The sequence below is a fragment of the Dromiciops gliroides genome, chromosome 5, assembly GCF_019393635.1.
Source record: "Dromiciops gliroides isolate mDroGli1 chromosome 5, mDroGli1.pri, whole genome shotgun sequence".
Lineage (NCBI taxonomy): Eukaryota > Metazoa > Chordata > Mammalia > Microbiotheria > Microbiotheriidae > Dromiciops > Dromiciops gliroides.
This window is the reverse complement of record NC_057865.1, coordinates 182612260-182633708: the sequence shown is the minus strand read 5'-3', so window position 1 is coordinate 182633708 and position 21449 is coordinate 182612260. Positions and strand designations below refer to the sequence as shown.

The window sequence follows — 21449 nt, the reverse complement described above, 5'->3', positions numbered from 1 at the left end:
TTCAACTTCCCTAAAAATATTTCGTGCTTTCTTTTTGTAGAGAGATTATTCTTGGGAATCAATCATTTAAATTTTTTTTAATAATGAAGGTGGGTAACATGCTTTATCATCTGTCTTCCGGGATACATGGTTGATCATTGCATTGATCTGGGTACTTTTTTCAAAAAGTTTTTCAAAAGCATTTTTCTTTACAGTGTTTTTGTCCTTGTACAAAATGTTCCCCTAGTTCTGCTCACTGCTCTACAACAGTGCAAACCCAAGGATTCTATGAAATCTCTTGCCTTTGTCATTTTTTTATAATGGAATAATTATTGTCTTTGCTGGGCACCCTCTTAGATTTTTTTGTGCTTTCCTTTTTGTCTTGAATTAAGCATTGCTTGTCACATAGTTTAATCCCTTTCAGGATCTGGATGGTTATTTTGCTTGGGGCTATTCTCTCCACAGCATTATCCTCCCTCTAAACCCTGCTTAATTTAGATTATTGTAACCGTCTCTTTGTCTCAGCCTCAAATTTCTTCCCCTTTTTCGTCCATACTTTTACATTGCAAAGTGATTTTTTTAAAGTATCTTTGGTCGTCACTTCCCTACATTCCATTCCATAGACTTCCTATTACCTTTATTTAGGTTAAATATAAACTTCTTTAACTTCTAACACTCCAAGCCACCTTTCTTTTTCAACGTCATTGAAAGTTAATTATCCTCCTCCCCCAAGTCGCCTCTCTGTTCACTTCCCTGGTCTCCATTCACAGGGAATGCCTGGACTGCACTCCCTCCTCAGGTCAGCCTCAGACTCTTCTTCCCTTCATTTAAGAAGCAAGTACAAACCACTCTGTATGAAGCCTTTTCTGAAATACTCCACTAAGTGCTCGGTGCTCTTTGCGCTTCTCCATTAGAGACTAAGTACCTTGGGGTTAGGGATTGTTTTCAATCCTTTATCCCATAGTCCTGGCATCGTGCCCAGCAAACATGATTTTTCTATTTCCCTTAATTGGCAATTTCTCATCGTCTCCAAAGTGTCAAAAGGTGTCAAAAGGACACCTCCCTCACACCCTTCTTCCAGGCAATCACCAAGATCCATTTCATTCATGGTATAATAACAAGAGAGACTTACTTGGACCTTGAGTAAGGTACTTAACCTCTGAGCCTCCGTTCCCTCAAACATTTTTTTCAACTGTCTACTGAATTTTTCCATATCTTTTTGTTTCAGGCACTTATTACTTTACAGCTGAAATACTTCATTTTGTAAATATCCTTCTCTTCCCCTACTCATCCCCAGGAGTAATTGTTGGAGGCATAGCGGCTCTAAGCACCACCCTGTTTTGCTGTAGGCACTTCAAAGCTCCATACTGCCCCCAAGACTGATGTTCCCTTACATAAGTAAATCTGTTCCCAAGTTCGCCTACCTCCCCACCATGGAGTTTATTTTCCTGCATTTGCTCACAGGTGCTCTCTAAGGGCTTGGGATACCAATTTCCTCCAATCTATTTCGAGTGTGTGGCTACGTAGTGGGGCTGATGAATTGGAGAAAGTGAAACTCCTAAGGAGCTTAGGGGATTGGGAGAGAACTAGACTTAAGCGCAGAAAACGAGAAACTGGGTTAGAGTGAAAGATACAAGCTGTCTCCCTCCCTTACCATAGCCCCCGCCCCGCCTCTCGCGCAGGCGCTCCATCACCCTACAACTATTCGAATGCGTGTGTGTGCGCGCGCGCGCGCGCCTGGTGACGCCGCTGGCAGTCCCTCCTCCTGCTCTGCGGCGGCGGCGTCTGGGGGCGGCGTCAGCGTCGGCCCAGGCTTGGGCGATTGGAAGGGAGGGCAAGAGGGAGGGAGGAGGCGCCATGGCCGCCGCTATCACCGACATGGCCGACCTGGAGGAGCTCTCCCGCCTCAGTCCTCTGCCCCCCGGCAGTCCCGATCTCACGACGCGGAGCCGGGCCGGGCCCTCTGGAGGAGAGGAGGAAGAAGAGGAAGATGAGGAAGAAGAGGAGACGGAGGCGCAGGCGGTGGCAGAGCTGCTGCTGAACGGCGACGGCGGGGGTGGGGGCGGCGGCGGCGGCGGCGGCGGCGGTGGTGGTGGTGGGGGCGAGGCGGAGACGATGTCTGAGCCGAGCCCAGAGAGCGCCAGCCAGGCCGGGGAAGACGAGGACGAGGAGGAAGAGGAGGAGGAGGACGAGAGCAGCAGTAGCAGCGGGGGAGGCGAGGAAGAGAGCAGCGCCGAGAGCCTGGTGGGCAGCGGCAGCAGCAGCGACGAGACCCGCTCCCTCAGCCCCGGTGCTGCCAGCAGCAGCAGCGGCGATGGAGACGGCAAGGAGGGCCTGGAAGAGCCCAAGGGACCGCGGGGCGGCCAGGGCAGCTGCGGCGGCGGAGGCGGCGGCGGCGGCGGGGGCGGCGGCGGCAGCAGCAGCAGCAGCGTTGTCTCCAGCGCCGGGGACGAGGGCTACGGCACCGGGGGAGGCGGAAGCAGCGCTACCTCGGCGGGTAGGAGAGGCAGCCTGGAGGTGTCCTCAGACGGGGAGCCCCTGAGCCGCATGGACTCGGAGGACAGGTCAGTGCCATCCCGCCCCCCTCCCTGGAGGCCGGGGTGGACTTCTCCGGCCCTCCCAGGGAAGTCTCCTATGGGTCGGCGATCTCAGTACCCCGCCCCTCCGGAGGGCCGCCGCTGCGGATCGGCGGCCAACTCTCAAACCAATTTTTTCCTCCCATCCTTTTCCCCGCCCCGTTTTTTTTCTCCTGGTTCCCCCCCAACAGTCCCAGAGAGGGAGCGAGAGAGACCCAAAGTCTGACCTAACTCGGAAACCCGCCGCCCGCAGAGGCTGCCCGAGGCGGTCTGCCGAGAGGCCGCGGTCCGTCCGATCACGCCCAAGGTTAGCTTCAACCATGTTCACGAACAGTTGTCAGAAGTATAATTGACAAGTGTTTTCCAACATGGCTGGTCTAGCCCGGCTGCCACCACCACACAACTTCCTCGTCCGGGGAAGAGCCTTGGCTCTCTATTCCTTTTTTAAATCTAGAAAGATTTTTGGGTTTTGTTTAGTGAAGTGAACAAAGTTTCTTAATTCAGTCCTGGAACAACGTGGTACCAGGACATTTTCTAATATGTTTATTTTTTCCCCTTTATTTACATGTGTTTTGCTGGAATGTGGGAGAAGCAGAACTTTTCTTAAGATTTCCTGGTTGAGTGACCAGGAAATAAGTTAAATGGGATTCTTATAGTCCATAATGGTCATTCAGATACTTTTAGGAGGGAAAAAAAGCGGGAGGGGGACGGTTTGCAATTTTGTTCCTAACTGTGCACTTGGAAGGCACAGAGCTGTGCAATAAATTTAACTGATTTTTTTTGACTGTACCAAATATCAGCAGTCCAATAATGAAATCTTTCCTTATAAACTTTTAAAACACAGTGTCCTGATTGCAGTTGACACATAAAGCACAAGGCTTGTTGCCATGTGGCGCAGAGGCCTTGTGTGAATTTTCTCGTTTGGTAATATTTGTATCCCAGTCACAAAACAATTAAGTGCCATAAATATAGAGATTTCATTGCTTCTTCTATGGAGATGATGCTTTTGAAAAAAAATTGCCATTTTTGTTAACTTGATTGCTTTTCATATATCTGACATAATATGCTGCTCCAGGTTAACGATCTGTTAATTGGATTTTAATTTGTAGTAGAATTTCAGTAAGATTGGTAGTGGGATGCAGCCAAAGCAGTCAAGAACCATTGGGTTAAATAAGATTGGTAGCATTAATATTTACTAAAATTAAGTCGTGTAATACTTCCTGGGGAAGAATGCAAATGTTTAGTGATCATAATTGCCCAAGTTTATTTGGTAAATACTTTGTTACAGATAAACATGCCAAAGTTTACAGTATTTTGATAAAGCCATCTAAGCTTGTTTGACATTTCTTTTAATGCTTAGTGTAGTAACAATCTTTAGAAGATGGCTGGATGCAAGGTATAGCTTTAGTAAGAATTCAGTACTGGGGAATCTTATTAAGAATGTGTTCTACCTAAACAGAACACTTTAGGCCTCATGCTCTCTCTCCTTACAGTAATCAGAACATTTGTTTATTTAATCATCTCCTAAGGGCAGCATGGTATATATTACTTTTGAGTGATAGACTTGGAATCTGGAAGGATGAATACCACTTCAAACATTTAACAGTTCAGTAACCACCAACCCACCCATCCCCCTCCCAAACAGACCACTTATCTTTCAACCTCAGTTTCTTCATCAGTAAAATGGGGATAATAGCATCTATCTTGTATTGTCATGAAGATCAGATGAGTACTTCATAAGCCATAAAGTGCCATTAGTTTAATGTTGACCTGTTCATTTTATGAATTCAGAAAAGTGGGAAAAGTAAAGATATATTTGCAGCTCTCTGTGTAGCCTGCACTAGGATTTTAAAGACAAGTATAATTATCCTAAAACAATAATTGTAAGTTTTTGGAAACCACCCTTTCAAGCTATTCTCTGGCATGTAATCATTCAAAAAATGGAACTTAATGAAAAGCCATAATGAGTTTATGCCTTTTAGGGGAAGTTTTTATTGTTTAACCCCCAGACAACCTAACTGTTACCTTTTGTTGACTTGGAACAATTTGTGTATATTACCTAAATTCGGAAATATGTTTCTTGCAAATTATGATACTAATCTGGAGAACAAAGGTGTTTTATATATAGTTTGACTTCATATTAGTAATTTTGGGGGGCAGGGGAAAGAACCTGATTACATGTAACCTTTTATGCTATGTTTACAATTTTTGCCAAGGTTTGGCAAGAAACTTTTCATCAGATATTTAATGTGGAAGTTGCCCGGAATGATCAGATATTCCTTTCATGGATGAGGTGGGACTTGGAACTGGGACTTGAAAATTGTAAGCTTTGGATGTTCAAGAGGAGAAATAGTTGATTAGCAGGAGAAACAAGCAGCAGCATGCCCCATGCTAGTTAGATATGGGGTGGACTTACCTGGCTAGACTTGAAATGCTCTTATGGAAGAGGAGGAGGAGGAGTTAAATATGAAATAATAGTTTGAGCATTGATATTAACTTCATGAAGTTTAAATTGCATCCTTTAAAAAAAACTAGCAAGGTGTAATGGTACAGTTAAAATTGGTTGCAACCCCATTTCTATTTAACTTTACCCATTGTACTTTGGGTCATTTGTCTAAATTTGTTTGACTTTGTCAGCTGTGTCAGAATTACATTTATTTCTTAAAAGGCAGTTTGAAGCCAGTTTGTGGCAGACCTAAAATAAAGGATAAAGATTTGAATATGTTAGAATCAATTTTCCTTTTTGGAATAGGGGAATGGTGAGAGTGAATTTCAAAAGATGCAGGATGAATTGGAGATGTTCGGTTCTGTATATAATTTTAAGAAAAAAGATAATTGAGGCATGAGCCAATTAAATTTTATTCACCTGAGAGAGTTCCAGAGGTATATAAATTCTAGCCTCATTTTCTTGTCCCTAGGCAATTTTACTACATGAATGAATTAACCCTCATTTATGGAGAATATTTTCTATTCTAGCATCCTCCCTTTTTCCTTCCACCTCTATTTACTTGCAGTTATAATTTATTAAGTGTTTGCAAATAGGAGTGTGGTACTTTGAATTTAGCTAAAGGAATGAAAGCCCTTTTTGTAACATCTTTTGTATCAATGTCATAAAGGTCCAGGAGATGGAGATTCTTTTCTTTCAAAGCTGTAAAATGAGGTTCCTCCACCTAGCCTGAATTTTGTCCTCCTTCAGTTGAAATTGGAGAAAAGACAAGATTTTGTGAATCCCTGTTTGCAATTATTAATTTTAACTTGCTGCATTTTATTTAACATTTCACAAATGTTTTCCATTATCCAAAGTGATAAAAATCAAGGAAAATTATTTCAATGGAAGATAGGAAATTTCAAGTTTTATGGGTACATGGTAGAGGCATTGTGACTTAGTGGATAAAGATTGCAGTCAGGGAGAATTGGGTGGGTATAAATTCTGCCTCTGATATATATTGGCTCTATGCCAGTGGTGGGTAAGCCATTTAAATTTTCACTGCCTGGGCAACTTTTTAAGGCTAAAATTTGCAAAGAAGGTTCCTGTCTCAATATAAACTTTTTACTGGTAGATCCCTGGACCACTGAAATCATAGGTCCAGTTTAAAAAAAAGTGAGTAGGCCTAGTTAATTTTACGCTTTTACTTGGTGGCACAATATCCAGTAAATTTTGAGCTAAAAGATTACTAAAGTGTTATGTTCTCAAAGATTTTTTTTTGAGATTTTGTTTGTTGTCCACATGGAAACACCATGCATGCCAAACGTGAATTTATTTTCCATTTTATTTAAGTTATTTGTTTTCAGTATAGATTCAGCATGGACTCAAGGCTATCAGTTTCATAAAAACTTGCCTCAGCTTGTGATTCTGTCAGTCTGTTAGAACCCAGGGTTACCTCTGGCATAAGATATCAGAGTAGGATTTTGTGAAGACACTGAAAATATGCTGCTGGTTTTTTTTAAAAACAGATTTTTCTCTAGTTTGAGATTCTCAGTTCATAAAGGGCAGAGACATTTTCTTCAGTACACAGGGTAATGCCATGAGGGAAGCTTTTCTTTTTTTTTTTTCCTACATTCTTAATGATGGCAAAATCAATTTAACATTGGTTTAACTAATTTTTACTATTTGAGAAGCAGGAAGCAAGATAAACTTTTATTGCTGTTAGGAATAGTAAAAATCAAGTTGTAAACTGAGGAACTTGAAGCCAGAAAAAGAAGCATTTGCAATATCTTAATGTTACAGAATGAAATATTTTTAAATCATTTCTGGATATGGATACAAGACTGGTATTTCAAATGATGATAAAAATCCAAGGTATGCTAACTTTTGTTTATGAAAGTGTTTTCCAAATAAGTTTGCAGGAGTCCAGTCACATACCTAGTTCCTTTCCTAATGAGTAGCACATATTTGTGGAACAGTGATTTTTCTTTTTTGGGCCAACCTGTGATTTCATCCATCTGGGAAACTCCTAGTATGGAAACTCATAATTCTGCAGAATGACACCAAAAGATTAAAGGACTTCTCTGTGGTTACATAGCTAGTATGTTTCAGATGCTGAACTTGAACCCAGGTCCAGATTTTCTTGACTTGAAATCTAGCCTTCAATCTAGTATACCACATGATCTTTCTGTTGATCAGCAATATGTAACAAAGAGATCAAATAGTACTTGAGACAAGTATAATTTTATTTCACTGTCTTAACTAACAACTATTACTTCTATGATTGACAGAAGTAGCACAGCAGTCACTGTCAAGGAATTTACAGTTTGGTTGTGGAGACAAAGTCTAGTAGAGTAGTAGAGGCTGGTTCTTTCTCTTCCATTCAGTAGGGAAAGATGTGGGTGGGCAAGGTTTGGATAGGTGATTTTTGTGGTATTTTGGGCACCACACCAAAAATAATTTAGGAATGTTAATGAAGTATATTTATAGAAGTGTGTTTAAAAATCTAAATGTGGGTTCTAATCTGCCCCCCCCCCCAGTTTTGGGGGGAAACTGGCTAAAATCACTAATAAAATTCACCAAGAGTTTTTAGGCTTTTAAGGGTTTATTAAAAGATATAGGGGCAGCTAGATAGCGCAGTGGTTAAAGCACCGGCCCTGAATTCAGGAGTACCTGAGTTCAAATCCGGCCTCAGACACTTGACACTTACTAGCTGTGTGACCCTGGGCAAGTCACTTAACCCCCATTGCCTGCAAAAAAAACCAAAAAAGAAAAAGATATAAGATAGTAAAGAGAGAAAGATAATGAACAGATTGCTTATAGCATGGAAATCCTAGCCTTCCTAACAGCCCACGTGAAGTCCTGCCACCAAACCAAAAGAGGAAGCAGCCTTCCACCAGCGTCCCTTCCTACTTTTGTGTCCTCCTCCCAGAAATGGGAGGCTCTTCAAGTTGGTTGGCTGAGAGCAGTCTACTAAATCGATCAAGTCAGACTCCTGGGTGTCTACCCTGTTTGTGGGATCAGATCGGGGTGGGTATAGGGGTCAGGCAGTAACAAAGATAGTTTCTCAACTTAATATTTTTATACAAGAAAGGTCTCTTTTCTGACTAATTAGACCGGTCTTTATTCACTTCCAGGGGTCTAAGTCTGTGATTGAGGAAGCAAGGTAGTCCTCCTTAGAGATCATTAAGCATCCTTTTTGGTTGAGGGGTCAAAAAAAAGCTTGAGAAAGGGAAGGGTAGATTCATTCCATGGCTACTTTGTAAATTCTGGACCTGTTCTTAAGACCATGACTGAGAAACTTGCCTTGAGCCAGTGGACTTAAGTTATCCTCTTCATTCTTTAGGTGAGGGTCTGCTGGACTCAAGACAACCAAAATAAAGGAAAAATATATCAAATACCTCTCTTACCTCTGATTAGCAATTCTTAAGTGTGACAAAATAAAAAAAAACAGGTTTATATTCACTCTGGTCTTTCTATTCGCTTTGAAGTTTTGTTCACTTTTTGATAAATCTAGATTGCATGAATGCTGGGGTTAAAATATTCAGTGTGGGGCAGCTAGGTGGTGCAGTGGATAGAGCATTGGCTCTGGATTCAGGAGGACCTGAGTTCAAATGTGGCTTCAGACCCTTGACACTTACTAGCTGTTTGACCCTGGGCAAGTCACTTAACCCCAATTGCCTCACAAAACAAAACAAAACAAAATATTCACAGTTGCAAAATACAGTTGAAATTCCAGTAAAGGCAATTTTAACTATTGACCAATGGTAAAAGGCTCATTAGAAAGTATTTATCTTGGACAAAGTTGACCCTACCATAAGAGTGTTCAAATGCTTTTGAGTTTTTAAAAGAAGGGTATGTAGATATTGATTTCAGTGCATTTTGACTCTTTCAATTATATACATAGAATTATCGCATTTAAGAACAAAAGGGGTTATTAGCGCAATGCCTGGCACAGTAGGCACTTGAATAAGGTCCTTTTAGTTTGGTATTCCTCCTATATTTTGTGGCCTCTTTGTTTGCAAGTCACTAGGATTACATGAGTCTTCCATCTCAAGGAGCTCATGATCTATTATGCAGAAAGACTCATAATTTTGTTAAGAAAGACTTATGATTTTGTTAATGTGGATAGTGTATTCATTCATTTGGCCAGGAAAATAGTTGTGAACCTGAGGATCACCCCTTGTAAACACAAACTTGACTGATCCTGTAATTGACAAGTTGTTTCCAGGCCTATCCCAGGAAACTCTTCTCAGCTATTGGCATAGCTTTTGAGAACCCAAGGTTACCTTTGCCACTCATTGGCTTGATGGATTGCAGAGAAGGGACAAGTAGACAATAATACATGGTAGAATATGATGTATTTGGTTTATAATTTTAAATGACATTCAGATTTTTCAGTTTATATTTCTAATAGCTAAACAAGATCAGCTTTCACCATCAGTTAAATGGGAATCAACCTCCCAGGATTTGTGTAATTTAAGATTCTAAATGTGGATTCTAATGTGTTCCCCCAGTTTGGGGGAAACTGACTAAAAATCACTGATAAAACGAGTTTAGGTTTTTAAGGGTTTATTGGAAAATAGAAAGAAAAAGATTGAGAACAGAATTCTAACAGTCTGGCATTCCTATCTTTCCTCAAATCTCCTGTGAAGTCCTCTGCCGCCACCACCATCAAGTCCGGAAGCCAAAAGGCCCGCGCTCTCTGCGCAGGCTCCCTTTCCTCCTTCCTGTCTCCTCCCAGACCATAGGAGGCTCCTCCAGTTGATTGGCTGGTAGACTTGATAGACAGCACCCATGAGCAAGCGTCATTTCCTGACGCCAAGGAAAAGCCACAATGCCTCTGAGGCATTTTCCTCATGGTGGAGCTCTCCACAGCAAGTCTCCAGTAGGTGGCGTCATTCCAATCATTACAGATTGTTGTAAGGATAAAATGATAGTTTCTGTAAAGTGCTACATAAATGCTTGCTATTGCTGCTGCTGTAGTACTTGCCTCCTAAGATTTTTGTCAAAAAGACAAATGAATTAAAAATAAACTTCAATGAATTCCTTGAGTACCACCACTTCAAAATAGATCCATTCAAGGTGTTAATTATATTAATGGTTGGCATTCTTTCTGTGTACCAACAAATGATTACCTCCATGTCATTGTAGTACTTTTTTCACAGATGAATGATTGCTTGCATACCATTTCAGAGTTTTAATACATTTTTATTGAAGATTTAAAAAATTTAACCATGTCATTCTTAATTCTGTCCTACATGTAGTGATGCAGAATGAAGCAGAGCTAAGAAAATGAGTCATATTGACTACAACATTGTAAATGGAAAGAAACATAAAATTAAATTAAAAGTAAAGTCACTTGTTCTCTGACCTTTGAACAAGCCACAGTCAGCCTAAGTTTTCCCAATTGTAAAATTAGTATAATAGTACCTACATCTCATTGCTTGTCTTTCATTTTCTAAGAGGACCAAGGACCTGTTTGAAGCAGACACTCTCTTAACTCATTGACAGGTTCGGTTACCTTCGATGTGGTTTAGCCCATCTGTCAAGGAGGTTTGCCTGTTCATGCTGCAGGAGACAGAAAAGTAGCCCTGAAAAGGGTTCAGCCAGCCCACACACCAAAGCCTCCCAGGGTTGTTGGGAAGATCAGATAAAATATTTGCAAAGTGCTCGGCACAGTGCCTGGCACATAGTAGGGGTACATAATAAATGCTTCTTCCCTTCCCTGCCCCCTATTTATTATTTTTTGTGTGAATAGTTGTTTGCATGATGTATCTGTGCCCCATAGACTGTGAGCTCCTTGAGGTCTTTTGCCTTTCATATTCCCAGTGCTTAGCAGTAGCACTGTACTGCTGTAATCACTTGACTGGCTGATCTGGACCTGTTAAAATGATTTTAATCATAGGAAATTCTCCATCCATAGAGATAAGAGTAGATAAATATATAAATATAAATTACAAGGTAATTTAGCTGGTGTTAGAGCTAGTTCTCCACTATAACAAAAGAAAAAAGAAATTGATCAGTAAAACTGATCTAAAAATAGGTCTTATGTACTACATTGGTGGACTCCCCACTTCTGCAGAGGTGAACTAAGTGTGGGGGCTATCTTCTCATCTATCTCTTTGAAGACATACTTTTTTCTTTGTTATTTTTGCAATATGTGCTTTTGACCTTTTGGTGGTGTTGTTTCCTTGGCTCTGTCTGCTTCATTCTACCTGTAGATTTTTACAAGATTCATCATGCTGCATTCTGAGACCATAGTAATTGCATTCATGTACAATGTTGTCTTTAGGCATTCCCCAATTGGTGGGTATCTACTTTGCTTCCAATTCTTTGCTGCTACAAGAGGTATGGCTATAAAAACAAAAATTAAAAAAAAACCACAAGAGGTATGGCTATAAAATGTTTAGTATATATGGGGACTTCTTGGGATAGAAGTCTGATAGGACATGGTCATTTTTAGTCACTTTGTTTGCAAAACTCCAAAATTACTTTCCAAAATGGTTGTACCACTTCACAGTTCCACTAGCAATACACTAGCATTCCTATCTTCCATTAACACCTCCAGCATTGGCAGTTCCATTTTTGGGGTCATCTTTGCCAAATTTGCAGGGCTGTTTATTGATTTGGATTTTTTTTTTTTGCGAGGCAATTGGGGTTAAGCGACTTGCCCAGTGTCACACAGCTAGTAAGTGTCAAGTGTCTGAGGCTGGATTTGAACTCAGGTCCTCCTGAATCCAGGGCCACTGGGCCACCTAGCTGCCCCTGGAATATTCTTTTTATGTTGTGTAAGAAGTTGGTGTTAAACCCAATTTCTGCTAGATTGCTTTCCAATTTTACCAGCATTTTTTAAATAAAAAGGAATTCTTTACTAAGTAAACATGTTTTCTAGTTAAACACTGAGTTATTGAGTTTGTTTTTGATTCTCACTTATATCTAGTCTATTTTATTCATATGACTTTCTTTTAAAGGAATACCAGATGGTTTTGATGACTTGTGCTTTATAATAGTTTTGGAAGTGCAATTCCCCACCTAATTCCTTTATATTCTTGATTTCTAGTATCTGGTACAGTACCACAGTCAGATCATCAAGATAGTTATTCTTGTTGGCCTTTTCCAGGTCAGAAAACAGACCTTTTTGTTGGCCTTTTCCTAATTGATGTTGTCTTTTTGGGGTATCATGTTTTTGGGTTTTTGTTTTCCTTGCATTTTGTCTGAATATAGGTTATATTTGACTCTCATTCTGGTTTTGGTTTTTGGGTTTTTTTTGCGGGGCAGTTGGGGTTAAGTGACTTGCCAAGGGTCACACAGCTAGTAAGTGTTAAGTGGATAGAGCCGGTGCTCTATCCACTGCGCCACCCAGCTACCCCCTTGACTCTCATTCTGACTTGACTAAAGCTTGGGTGTTGCTGTATCTGAATTTTTAAGCCTGCTAGTTTCTCCTGCAGTTGCAGCACTGGTAATAGTCTTTCGCTGAAAATATATTGGAAGAGTGTAAGAAACTTGCTTCTTTCTTTAACTCTTCTTCCTGCCCCCCTTGTCAACTGCCCATGGTAAAAGAGGAGTAATGAATGCTTCTCAGAGATGTTAAAATACTTGTTATTGGCCACATGTGGGAGGTGGTATTTGAATCTAGGTCTCCAGCTACTTATTCTACTATAATACCATATTGCCTCTATGTAATAAGTAGCTAGCATTTGTTAAATGCTTTAAGGTTTCCAAGACTTTCTAGATATTCTCCTTGATCCTTAAAACAATATTGTGATTTAAGTATTACAGGTTTATAAAGTCCCAGGGTATTAGAGCACCAGACTAAGAATCAGGAAAACTAATGAGTTCAAATCCAGTCTTAGACACAGGGTGACCCTGGGTAAGTCATTTAGCCCCTCACAGCTGTAAAATGAGCTAGAGAAGGAATGGCAAACCATTGTAGTCAGTAACCTTGCCAAGAAAACCCCAAGTGGGGTCACAAAGGGTTAGACTGAAAAACAACTCCCGATCATCACAGACTGTGAAATTGTTTTCTTTTTGTCTGTGTGATAAGTTCTTTTTTTTTTCCCCCATAACAAAGACTGTATGCTTTTCAGTAATCTCCTTAGCTCTCTTTTTCTTTACATTCTCTCTTGGAGAGTTTTTCTTGTCCCATGTTTTTCCATGCTTTCCATTGGTTTGTTACCTATGTAAATTGATTGCCACATCTGTATATTCAGTCCTGGGGCAGCTAGGTGGTACAGTGGATAAGCACTGGCTCTGGAATCAGGAGGACCTGAGTTCAAGTTTCATCTCAAACCTACTAGCTGTGTGACCCTGGGCAAGTCACTTAAGCCCAGTTGCTTTAAAATTTAAAGCAAAATATAAAGAGCCATCTCAAGTCCTGATATTTTGCCACTGGATCCAGATGGCTCTGGAGAGGTTGGTGACCTTGCACAGCCCTCCCTCACTTAAATCCAGTTCACTCACTGCAAGTCATGATATCACCCTGATGTCACCGTCCCCTTTGAGCATGAAGAACACACAACAAACAAAACATGTTCAGTCCGAACTTTGCCCCTGAGCTCCATCCATGCATTTGCAATTTTTGATCTGTTTGGTCACTCAGCTATTCCTTTGGCATCACAAATAGAACATATTCAAGCTCTTGATGTTTATCTCTACTTCCTTACAGTACCAAGCATCAGCTTCTTCCATAACTGGCACAGTGGACAAAACAATGAAGTTGCAGTTGAAGATTTTAGTTTGAATCCCACTTACTAGTTTGAATTAACAGCTTTAGTTTCCTCATCTCAAAAAATGAGAATACCCATTTCTCTTAAAGTTTTACAGGATTATTATGAGGGTCAACTGAGATAAATGTATCAACTATTTTCTACTTCCCAACTCCTTAAAACTCCATCCTTCTGAGTGTTTAATATACTTTTGGAATGGTTCACTTTTTGAATTAGTGAGGTTTCATGATATCTGAGAAATACCATTCTGAAAATACTTTATTCTAAAGGAATTGCAAAGCTATTGTATACCCTCCCTTATTTTGAAGATACTTTATTGATAGCTGTTTTTTTAACATTTATCCCCAGTATATCCTTCCCTCTTCTCCTCTCAGAGCCATCCTATATAGGAAAAGTATTTTTTAAACAGAAAAAAATGAGCACATCTGTTCAATACATTGAAAACGTCCAGTAACCCATAACACTTGTGGACCTCCCACTTCCAAAAAAAGGGTACATTAGGAACCAGTCACGTTTGATGTATAATTCTGTTACATTCACTTTTGATTTGTGTATAGTTCTTTTTACTTTGTTGACATTGTGAATATTGTTTTCTTGGTTCTGCTTATTTCACTATTCATGGAGATCTTTCCATGCTTCTTTGTATTCACATATAATTTCTTACAGGGTGGTAATAATCCATTACATTACAACTGTGTGCCACAGTTTGTTTAGCCATTCCCCAACCAGTGGGCATATGTCTACTTTGTTTCCAGTTCTTTTCTATCACAAAAAGTGACTTGCCGTCTTTATACCCCAGGCCTATACTTTGGATCTGCCTTTTCTGTCATGGACTTTGGTGGTCCTCTTTATTTGCTAATGCTATTTTTAGCATTTTAAAAATTATCAGTTCTGAATTCTCTTGCCCCTCTATCACCCTTTGAAGGCAAGTGATATATCAGTTAAATATGTGAAGTCACGCAACTAAGTCTTTTCATTATCACTCCTCACCCAAGTAGTTGCTGAGTATTGTTAGTGCTTCCTGAGCAGCATCTTTCACATCCATTCTTTTTCTCATTCATACCACAACCACTTGTTTGGACTATTTTAATATCTTCCTAATTATTCCTGCTTTTAGCTTCTCCCCTCTCATTTATCCTTCATAACATTGCCGGTGTTTTTTTTTTTAACCTGAAATTCAGCTCCGTTCTTGTCATTCTTCTGGTGAAAAGTGCAAAAAGCTTAATTGACTTTCTATTGACTTTGTGATATGTTTAGGCCTTTCTAAGCCTTCATAGATTCCCAACCTTTTTTTCCTGGATTATTATACTTTCCTTCCTTTTTCCCTCTTATTCCATCCAGACTCTTATTACATTAATGGTTGGCATTCTTGCTATGTACTATTAACATTACACCAATCACCACAATACCTTTATTCAGGCTGATCCTCTTCTCCCTATGCCTAGAATGTTCTTTTCTCATCTTTGTCACTTGGCACCTATGTCTTTGAGCACTCAACTCATGCCATGAGGCATTTTCTGATTTTTTTTTTGCCTGTATCCAGCTAGAATTAGTAAAACGCGAACTTTGAGAGCAGGGACTGTTTCTGTTTTTCTTAGGTACTTACCTATTTGTCTATTTGCAGATATGTGAATAGTTTTTGAAGGATTTTTGTTTTACATTTAATTCAATTCAGCAAATTCTTTCTTATTGCTAAGGTAGGGGTATACAAAGAAAGTCCCTTAGGGAGCTTATAATTACACCTAGAGTTCCTAGGATACCAATGTGGTATTGGGTTTACTAGATAAGTTAGAGGGGTGGCATAAGTTCCTACTATGTAATTTTAATCTAGTTCTATACCCCATTTTGTAGATGAGAAAACAGGCCTTTTAGAGATTGAATAACTAAACATAGGTTATACCTCTACTCATTATTCTCCAGTTCTTTTTTTATACTACGCCAATCTAGACATGGGTACTTATGTAATTAAAGAGTAATATGAGGAAGGTGGTAAAGCTGGTAAAAACATCTAGTTAAAATTTGTAGATAACATGGAAGCATTGACTTAATAAACAAGAAACATAATTAAGTAAGATTTGGTGTCATTCCATGGAATTTAAAGGGAACAAACAGAAAATTAGCTGAAGTTGTTTCCTATCTCCATAATCACATGAATCACAAAATGTCTTCTATGCCCTTTCTTGCTTAATTTCTACCTTTCCCTGCCCCACCCTTATGAAGGAAGAGGAGTAGTAAATGAAGCAGGCCTATCTAACCATTTGACCTTGTGCTTCCCATCTCATATTGCATTTGCTTGTCTTCAAATCTCCAGTCATTTTTTGGGGGGGAGAGAGGAGTAGCACTTTGTCATACCTTTCTTATCCCAGTGATAAGAACCCCTATACATCCGAATTTCCGTCTTTACCAGTTTCTTTTCAATTCTTTGAAATACTGTACTTGGCTTCAGCTCAACTTCCAGCCTCAGTTGGGAAGAGAAATGGAGCATACTCTATATATCATGACTTGACTCCTGTAGAGTATGATTCAAACCCCATTCCCCTCCTCCATTTTCAGCACCCTCAAACCTCTGATAACTGACATTGCTCTTGTATAGGTCCTCATCACCTTATGCTTGGACTGTCTTTTGCCTTTATATTTTGCCTTTGTCCCCAGTGCTTAGCACAATGTAGGTGCTGATTGGTGTAAGACATTTAAAAAGTAAATTTCGATTCATATAGAATGTCATGGTTAAGATATAGAAATTCAGGTTGTAATATTAGTTAATTATAGGATGTCTGCATTTTTGTATTTCTACAAATTTTTCTTTTCTTTTTTACAGCATAAGCAGTACTATAATGGATGTAGACAGCACAATTTCCAGTGGGCGTTCAACTCCTGCAATGATGAATGGACAAGGAAGCACTACTTCTTCAAGCAAAAACATTGCCTATAACTGTTGTTGGGACCAGTGTCAGACTTGCTTCAACTCTAGTCCAGATCTGGCAGATCACATTCGTTCCATACATGTAGATGGTCAGCGAGGAGGGGTTGGTTTTATTCCATTTTCTTCTCTCAAATCCTTAGCTACCCTATTTGAATTATTTTATAATTTGGAATTGCTACCTAGCATTTCTGTTTAAATTTGTAGAAATTTTGTTTCTATTTTATCATACACATCATTTTTCTTTATTGGAAATGCATTTGTATTACTATATGAATATCATTTTACTTAATAATATTTTAAACCAGTTTCTTCAGTATAGCTAAAAAGCAAGAGGGAAAAGTCTGAATATATTAATTTTAATAGTATAGCAGTATTTTGTTATTGCGTGCTGGGTTTCATTTTATCTTTTTCAAGTAAAAGATTTTGCCACTTTTGCTTTGTTTTTCAGGCTTACTTATATTTAAAATATATTTTATTGATGACTTTTGAAACCATCACAATGATTTCTGGGGAGAAAAACAAAATACCCTGTGACAAAAACAACTGTCAAACTAAAACATCCAATAGTGATCACATATATAAAACATTCTCTCCTGGTGATCTCGTTTGCTATGTATTATTCTTAGAACTCTTTTCTATCAATTCGTATAACTCTTTCTTGCACGCAAATAATCATTATCTTCATATAGTCATTTTTAATCATTCTGCAAATGATAGTCATCCATTGGATCATTTATCAGCTATTGCAAGAAATGATGATTATTTTGGTATTTATTGGGCCTTTTGTCTTTGTCTTAGATATTTTATATACTTGGGAATAATATCGCTGGTTCAAAGGGTATGAATAATTTAGTCACTTTTCTTGTAATTCTACACTAATATTCAGACTGGTTTATTCATAGTTGAGCCAGCAGTGCAAACAGGGTATGCCTGACTTCCTAGGGTCCGGTCCCTCTGACATCAACTCATTTTGCAATCTTTATACTAATTTGCATGGTACAAAATTTTTTTTACAAATTTTGAAAGTTTTAAGGTAACAAGGTTTCCTCATAAACAAAGATAGCACCAATAGAAAAATTAGCAAGAGCTTTATAAAATTCTAGCCCTGTATGCTTTGAGTTAGAAACATCCCTATTATACATTGGAATATTTGTAGCAGTTCTTTTTGAGATAGCAAAGTAGATGCCCATCAATTAGGAAATAGCTAAGCAAGTTGTGATACATGAATATAATTGAATATTGTGTTATAAGAAATGATAAATAATGATGAATACAGACAAGTGTGGAAAGATCTATGTGTAGTGATGCAGGATGAAGTAGGCAGACCCAATGACTATAAATAGAAAAGCATAACCACTCCCCAAAATCTTGTGATTGCTACAAAATTTCACTTTGAATTAAAAAAATTTTTTTTATATCATCTTTTCAGAAAATGATCTTCCTTCCCTGTGTTCCCCTTGAAAAAGGGACACGGTTAACTGCACAATGAACTGAAATTAACCAACAAAATCTGACTCTCTCTCTCTCTCTCTCTCTCTCTCTATATATATATATATAAAAATAACCCTGCCCCTGCAAACAAGGGATGTAATTGTGTTTTTCAGTTCTTCTCAGAGGCCAAACTTAGCCATTATTATAGCTTTTTTCTTTCCATTTACAGTGAGATATTTACATTGTTTTCATAGTTTTGCTTACTTCAGTTTGCATCAGATCAAATTTCTTTCAATCATGCCTTTAACTTCAATTCATGTTTTGTAATGTCATGAACCAAAGAATTACAGAATACCCTGTAATTAACCTCAGTTGACAACTAATAGTTGAGGGATATCTTGTTAGAAATAAACCTTAGTTCATTAACGAGTACCAGAAATATTTTAGTGGTTCAGAGTGCATATATAATAGGGAAATCTGTTAACCAAGGCTAAGGACAATTATAACAACTAAATTCTTGGGTCTGTGCTTCTGTGCATGACTGGGTTTCAAACACTAGCAAAAGTTTTGACTGATTTAAAAGTAGCTTTCTGTCCAGTTATGTATTCTGAGTTGTCCACGCTGTACAAGCAGGTTTTTTTTCTCTCTTGAGAAACTTAGTGTGTGGTGTTCCTTCTTTTGCTATTTTGTTTGTCTTAAGCTTTGTTTCTCACTTACTCTTTTGTAGCTTCTCTTCCTTGGTTGGTTTCTTTTTCTTTTGTAGGATGGTGTCTGAAGATTTGAAGCAGACCAACCACCCCATGTTGATATTCCTATTTTACTACTTTTAAATCTTTGAGAAATAGTCATAGTGTATTTTTGGATATAATCATCTTGAGGAAGTCTCTAAGGTCTTAGGTTATACTTCCACAACAATATCTTTTGTAAGAAATCAAAATATTTAATTGTGGTCAGAATTAGACAAATTCCACATTTGTATCTGTTTTTAAGCAGGGAATTGTCTCATTCGTGAGGGTGGTGAAATATGCACTTTATACATAGCTTTAAAATTAATTTGTTTTAAAAATGAGAATACTTTAAAAAATGTTAATTTTTTCACTTGTATCTTGCAAAGGAATAGGCCTTTATTTGCATCTGACAATTTTTAGAACAAAGAGTCTAGTTCATCCCTTTCCATTACTTTAGGTGGAATTTTACTTTCCCAATATATTTTTGTATAATTTTACTGCAAAAAGTCATGTTAATACAACATAATGGATTGATATCTAGCTGTGTAGCCGGGAAATTTCTGCAATAATGGATTATCTTTTCCACATGTGTAAATTGTTCTGCTGAAGTAGTACATTTCATTTATATTACTGGTGGATAAATTTTATTGCTTTAGTAGTTTAACTCAATTTCCTGATGTGCAGTTAGATTCTCTGTTAGGTTGCATTAAATTCTTTTGCACTGGTTTTATTAAAAATAATCCTACATAAAAATGTCACATACATACTTACAGTGTGCAGTGTTAGTGATGAAAAAGGGGTTCATCTTTTTGTACTGTCACACAAACAAGCCCATATAAATTATGCACACTTTCAAATAAATACACTGGTACATTTGTTCAAGGAGATTGACCAAAGTGAAGGAGAATAAGACTGCCCTTGGTTCCCAGTTTTGTACCAGCCTTCTTCATCTTGGGCATTCTGGAGAAGATCCTTGAAGGTAAGGTACTACTAAGGAACAAGCCTGTGCTTTAAAAAAAAAAAGTAAGGTTTTCTGATTCTCAAGAATGCTGAGCTAGCCCTTAAAATTTTGAGATCGCAGCTTTTTAGATATGGTTTGAAGGGACTTTAGTACAAAACATTCTTTAAAAGAGCTAATATATATTTGTTGTACTACCTTAGGATTAAAAACAATTTCTTATCACAAAAAATGGTGTTTGAGTATTTCCTCAACATTTGATTATCTCTTCCTTAACTTGTCCCAACATTACTCAACATTTATGTAGTCCATAACAGTTTACAAAGCACTTTCCTCCCAGTGTTCTTGTGAGAATGTGTAATTGTTATTATCCTTTTAGAAATAAGAATTTTAAGTGGATTACCTAAGGTCATTTAACTAGAAAAATGTCAAACTATGACTTCCAACTGGGGGCCTTTCGTTCCATGCTAGTTTTCTTTTACGTATCACTACTTCATCACTGTGTGATTAGATTTATGCAGTATAATGTCTTATAACATTTAGCTTGTCTCCACATTCATAAAATCAGACTGTCAGGATTAAGTCTGTTTTTCGATTGCTAAAGCTCACTTAGGATTGTAGGAGCAACTCTTAACTTTTCATATCCTTGGGTTTTTTTTGTATGTTTTTGTTTTTTTTTGGTGAGGCAGTTGGGGTTAAGTGACTTGCCCACGGTCACACAGCTAGTAAGTGTCAAGTGTTTGAGGCCGAATTTGAACTCAGGGCCAGTGTTCTATCCACTGCGCCACCTAGCTGCCTTTTGGTAACTTTTAGAATGGCCTGGGGACAGTGAGAAGATATGACATGTGACAAGGCTTGTGTATGTTATACTCTCAGATTCTAGAGCTTCCTTGAACAGGATGTCCGGTATGAATGTCAAATACAGCATGTGTAAAACAATTTAGTATCTTCCCCCTAACTTTATCTTCTCATCTTCTTTATTACTGTTCAAGATAGCAGTCATCTCAGTCATGTGTTTTCACAGTATCTCATGCCCTCTTCTCTACTTATGGGTAGCACTCTAAAAGATAAGGGCCATAATTAGAGTGCTACCCATATCTTTTGCTTGTACTACTGCAGTAGTAGCCTTCTAACTGATGTCTTTTCAAGTCTTCCTCTTCCAAACCATTTTCCAAATGCCATTTCACCTACCAGCGCCACCTTGTTAGCTATCAGTGGCTTCCTATAGCAAATATAGCAAAGTCCCCTTCCTTTTTTGTATACACTTCATCGTTCATGAATTCTGTAATGTAGTTGCTATAGCAGACTGTTGGCTTTTATACTGTACCTCATCTTCAGTTTGGGGGCCTTTTTTCACTGATTGTCTCCCTTGCCTGAATTTTTTTGTGAGGGTTAAATGACTTGCCCAAGGTCACTTAGCTAGTGTCAAGTGTATGAGGCCTGATTTGAACTCAGGTCCTCCTGAATCCAGAGCCGGTGCTTTATCCACTGTGCCACCTAACTGTCCCCTGCCTGAAATACTTTTATCCATCACCTCCCCTTTTGTTTCCCCTGATTTCCTTTAAGACTGACCTCAAATCCTACTTTAATCAAGAGGCTTTCTAGTCTTTCACCTATTAGTATCTTTCCCCTTGAATTACCTTCCATCTATCTATATCTTTTATGTACCTAGTTATTATGTACCTGTTATCTCCCCCTTT

General features: G+C 38.6%; 1 protein-coding gene across 5 annotated transcripts in view; it reads left to right on the top strand.

Moving 5' to 3' along the window:
• The first annotated feature begins 1720 nt into the window (after positions 1-1720).
• AEBP2 (AE binding protein 2) overlaps positions 1721-21449 on the top strand; it is a 59629-nt gene continuing 39900 nt past the window's right edge. For all 5 annotated transcript variants that reach the window (XM_043966680.1, XM_043966679.1, XM_043966678.1 and 2 more), the window contains exons 1-2: positions 1721-2543; positions 16528-16735. In XM_043966680.1, the coding sequence (XP_043822615.1) occupies positions 1837-2543; positions 16528-16735 (915 nt within the window). In that variant the 5' untranslated portion in view covers positions 1721-1836. The remainder of the gene's footprint in view (positions 2544-16527; positions 16736-21449) is intronic.